This window comes from Sinocyclocheilus grahami, unplaced genomic scaffold, assembly GCF_001515645.1.
Source record: "Sinocyclocheilus grahami isolate Dianchi unplaced genomic scaffold, SAMN03320097.WGS_v1.1 scaffold473.1, whole genome shotgun sequence".
Classification (NCBI taxonomy): Eukaryota; Metazoa; Chordata; class Actinopteri; order Cypriniformes; family Cyprinidae; genus Sinocyclocheilus; species Sinocyclocheilus grahami.
Window position 1 is genome coordinate 1,299,415 of NW_015505652.1, and position 4,656 is coordinate 1,304,070.

The 4,656-nt window shown below is 35.7% G+C and overlaps 1 protein-coding gene across 1 annotated transcript in view; it reads right to left on the minus strand.

The window, feature by feature from the left end:
• LOC107553423 (CD2-associated protein) overlaps nucleotides 1–4,656 on the minus strand; it is a 56,502-nt gene that overhangs the window by 23,893 nt on the left and 27,953 nt on the right. Inside the window, exons 7-10 of the mRNA XM_016235611.1 lie at nucleotides 3,495–3,588; nucleotides 3,067–3,161; nucleotides 340–438; nucleotides 63–116 (exon numbers count right to left, since the gene is read on the minus strand). Coding sequence (XP_016091097.1) covers nucleotides 63–116; nucleotides 340–438; nucleotides 3,067–3,161; nucleotides 3,495–3,588 — 342 coding nt within the window. The remainder of the gene's footprint in view (nucleotides 1–62; nucleotides 117–339; nucleotides 439–3,066; nucleotides 3,162–3,494; nucleotides 3,589–4,656) is intronic.

Below are 4,656 nucleotides of genomic sequence, written 5' to 3' on the forward strand. Positions count from 1 at the left end.
ATATATATATAAAATATGAAGTGCACAGCAAATTTTCTAACGAAAGGATTAACTTTGCCTACCTCCTCTGGTTCCTGTTTAGGAGACGCTTTAACGGAGCCTTTGGATGTGAATGTCTGTATAGAGGGGAAAAAATAAGAACTTTTCATTAGAGATTATTGTTTAGGAAGTTTTTACTTGCAACTGAGAATTAGTTTTGAGAATATTAATGTTCCAAAGTAAAGTAAATATTTCTGATTTTTTTTTTTTCACGTCTGCACTGGTAATTTAATTTCCATTTCAGAAAAAGAAGACTCCCAAGGTAGACATCAAAAGCAGCAGTAATGAATGTAAATGTACCTCTTTGTCTGTCTCAGGAAGCAGAGTTACAAAGTTGTCTGGGAAAACTCCCTCCTTGCCGTTGATCTCTCCTCTCCACCAGCCTGGCTCTCCTGTGTTCTAAAACATCAAAACCATCAATCACTCTGAACATAAATTGCTTATTTTAAAAAATCTACACCTTAAAAGCTTAAATACACATTACTATGAATAGGAAATGCAGACATATCCCTTGCCACTAGATGGTGATCAAGTATAAAACATTTCCAACTTTGATCCGCTTCCTGCTCAAGGCTTTTGCCAAACATTAGCATCAGGTGGGAAAACAATGTCCACATGTCTTAAATGAAGTAAACACATCCTTAGGTTGCTAAGAGAACATAATCCATGGGTAATGAGATGCAACAGCTACAGTATCATACATTTCCAATGTGTCTGCAGACAGCATCAAACATGCACAGTTTCACATCAGAATTCCCATCCGAGAGCTCTGTACTAGCAACAATTGCATTACAGGTCATACATGTTTTTGTAAATGAAGACTATTTTCATCTTAGGGTGATTTTTCCCTTTAAACTGTGATTTAACCCATGCATCAGATGTTAATATTCTTCATGATTACACTGTAATTCTAATATGAACCATGACTCTACATCTCTGGTATAATTTGCAGAAATGTGGACTAACTGCCTAAGCTTGTTTTTAATCAGGTAGTGTTTTCACACCCCAGACTAAACTACAGAGCAGGATATAGACTAACTAGTCTAAATGAAGAGAGTAAAAGTGATTGGTTCACAGGTTTTTGTAAGAGACGGAGCACTTCCTGCCTTATTATTAATGTAGATACCAAAGTTTACACTGCTCCCTGATGGCTAAAGGTCTTACTCCTTGTTTATTCAACAACCAGTATGCAATATTTGCAGAATGCAGTATAGTATAGGGCAATATTTGGCTGAGAAACAATAATTTGAAAATCTGGAATCTGGGGAAAAAAAAAAAAAAGGTCAAAATATTGAGAAAATTGCCTTTAAAGTTGCCCAAATGAAGTTCTTAGCAATGCATATTACTAATCAAAGATTACACTTTGATATATTTATGGTAGGACATTCTCATGGAACATGATCTTTACTTAAAGGCACAATATGAAAGATTTTTTTATTAAAATATCCAAAAATCACTAGAACAGTGTTATATATTCTGCTGACTTGTGTACTTACATTATCCCAAATGTTTTGAAGAATGTTTAAATCCAGAGAAATAGCAATTTTAAATAGTGACTCGTCCCTGGTCATTGCGTCGCCTGCCAATGATGTCATAGACCCTCGATTTCCGGTTTTGTTTTGTAGAAAACATGGAAACACCAAAGACGCTTTAATATGTTATGCGTTTTATTACACAGGCGGCGACCGTACAGAGTAGCATTATAACAACTTTCAAATGTATCTAGTATGATAAAACAGCGATGCTTTACCCCACATACGCACGACCTGAAGGAGCGGAAGCGGTCGACTGTGGCATAATAAAAGCTCCGCTGCTTTCGAGCCGTGTGTCACTTTAACCCATTAAAATATGAATAGCGCTCTGCGCGAGGGCGTGATCATTAGAGATAATGAGCTGAGACAGGAGAAACCTGTACATGTCTTTACTTTCACGCTTATTACAAAATTAAACTGAACAAAATTACAATGTTCTCAGTTCGTCGATGTGCCCACGTTAAGCGGTTTTCTTATAATGGACTCCAATGGGGGAGAACGCTTAAGGTGATATTATTCACTTTACACGCTGAATAAGAGCTCGTTCTTTTGACAGTAGCAAGTGTTTATTATAAGTCAAATTTGACAGAAGTTGGGTTTTAATCGGTCATTGTTAAGGTACGTTAAACCACGCAAAGCTGTTTCCTTATAATGGACTTCTATGGGGGAGAACACTTAACGTGATATTATTCACTTTATATGCTGAATAAGAGCTTGTTCTTTTGACAGCAGCAAGTATTTATTATAAGTAAAATTTGACGGAAGTTTGATTTTCACCGGTTGTTGTTAAGGTACGTTAAACTACGTTAAGCTGTTTCCATATAATGGACTTCTATGGGGGAGAAAACGCTTAACGTGATATTATTCACTTGATCTGTGGAGTAAGGACTCATTCTTTTGACAGTAGTTAGTGTTTATTACAAGTAAGTTTTGACAAAAATTTGGGTTTCCCTGGTTGTTGTTTACGTACGTTAAGCCACGTTAAGCATTTTTCACGTTAAGCGTTTTAGAATGTCCCCGTGACAGACAACTAGTTGTCCAGTCCTGTTCCGTTCACACAGCGCGTGTGTTCCGAGAATGCGGTTGTGAATCCTGAAAATGTACAGGTGTGTGTTCGGTTACAGAATGCGGTTGTCACACCCGTAAATAACGAAACTGTGTGAACGTAACCGTATTAAGGACTCAAATAGAGGACTGACAACCGTATTCTGCTGCTGTGTGAACGTGGCCTATGTAATTTAATCATTTTTAAAAATACTTTTGGACAAATTCATTGCTACATTTTAATAGACACAAACATGTTTTATTTGTTTTCAGATGTTCAATGTTTGTCATCTGGCAGATTTTCTTTTTTTATAACTTTACATTACATAATGTAACTTATTAAATAATAGCTTTCATGCTTAATGTTCCTATTGTGGATGCTTCCTGAATATGTGTTGTTTATTTGGAGATCTCTGTTGTTAGGAAGACATTTGCTCCCCCTGTTCCATACCTTGCTCAGTATGTGGATGATGTCACCCTCCTTTAAATCCAGCTCATCTTGGTTAGTTGCTTCAAAGGGGAATTTGGCCTTGCAATATTCTTTTACTGTAGAGAGACAAGAAAAAAAGACGATATATGTATGCTACACCTTGATTTGTCTTATGTAGCTACTACTGACTTTGTACAAAAAACTTTAGGTTGAGGAGTGTAACTAGTAAACACAAGATGCAAGTACACTTTCAATACTAACAGAAAGACATACTAATCTATAATTTGGGTTTAGCTAATAACCAAGAGGAAGAAAAACAATGTCAGTCAGTCATAATCAGGGCAGTCAGTATCAGCCGTTCAGTCTGGTGCATTTCCATAAATCTCCCGTCATTATTTCGGTTATCACATACAGGTTGATACTTTATGTCAACCTTCCCATGAACTCACCTTTTCCTTTGCTCTCTGCCTCTTTTTCTCCTTTAGGGGGTTCAGGGGTGCTCAAAGGGGTGGGTTTTGTGGCTGATGGTAATGACGGAATTGGCTAAAATGAAGAAGAACCACAAATGGATTTACTGACACGGCAGCCACACAAACACATGCAGTTGCACACTGGAAGGTAGAGACTTTGAGACAGGTCAGCCATGCCTGGATGAAAGGAATGCTGGGCAAACAATCACCACTCTTACATATGCACAGATTCAATGGGAGCGGATGCCGCATTTAGACTTTTAAAAAAAAATTTTTTATCCAAAACAGACTAAGAATCTATAACTATTTAGTAAATCATCTGACATCACATGATGACATGTTATAAATGAACTTTGAGCTCTTGATATGAGATGTAGTGGACGATTCAACTGAACTGAATGACATAATGGGATGCAAAATGTGACAAAAAGGGAGAAAGGAAGTATTGGTTAAATGCATTAATGACAAAGCATAACATGGAAGGTCATTTGTGGCAAATTTAACAACTATAACATGATATACACTAACATTTAAAAGTTTGGGATCAGTTTTTATCTTTTATTCAACAAGCATGCATTAAAATAACCAAAACTGACAGTAAAGATTTATAATATCACAAAAGATTTCCATTTTAAATAGATGCTGCTCCTTTGACTGTTTTCAATATTGATCATAAAAAGGAATGCTTCTTGAACACCAAATCAGCATATAAGAATGCTTTCTAAAGGATCATGTGATACTGAAGACTGTAGTATTGGCTGCTGAAATAAATGACATTAAAAAAAAACTGCAATAACATTTCACAATTTTACTGCTTTTACTGTATTTTTGAGCAAATCAACACAGCCTAGGTGAGTGAAAGGGAGTTCTTTTAAAAACATTTAAAAATGCTAACGATCCCATATTTTTGAATGGTAGTGTACTACTAAGTGAAACAGAAAATTCAGGGAGAAATATAGGATGGGGATGATTCTAACCAAGCTACATCTCCACTAATCATGTGCTTTGAAATTATTGTTATTAATAATATCTATATTAGGGATTTCCAAACGTTTTAATGAAAAATAACCCCCAAATATAAAGACAAACATATTCATTCATTCATTTATATATATATATTGTATATATATATATATATATA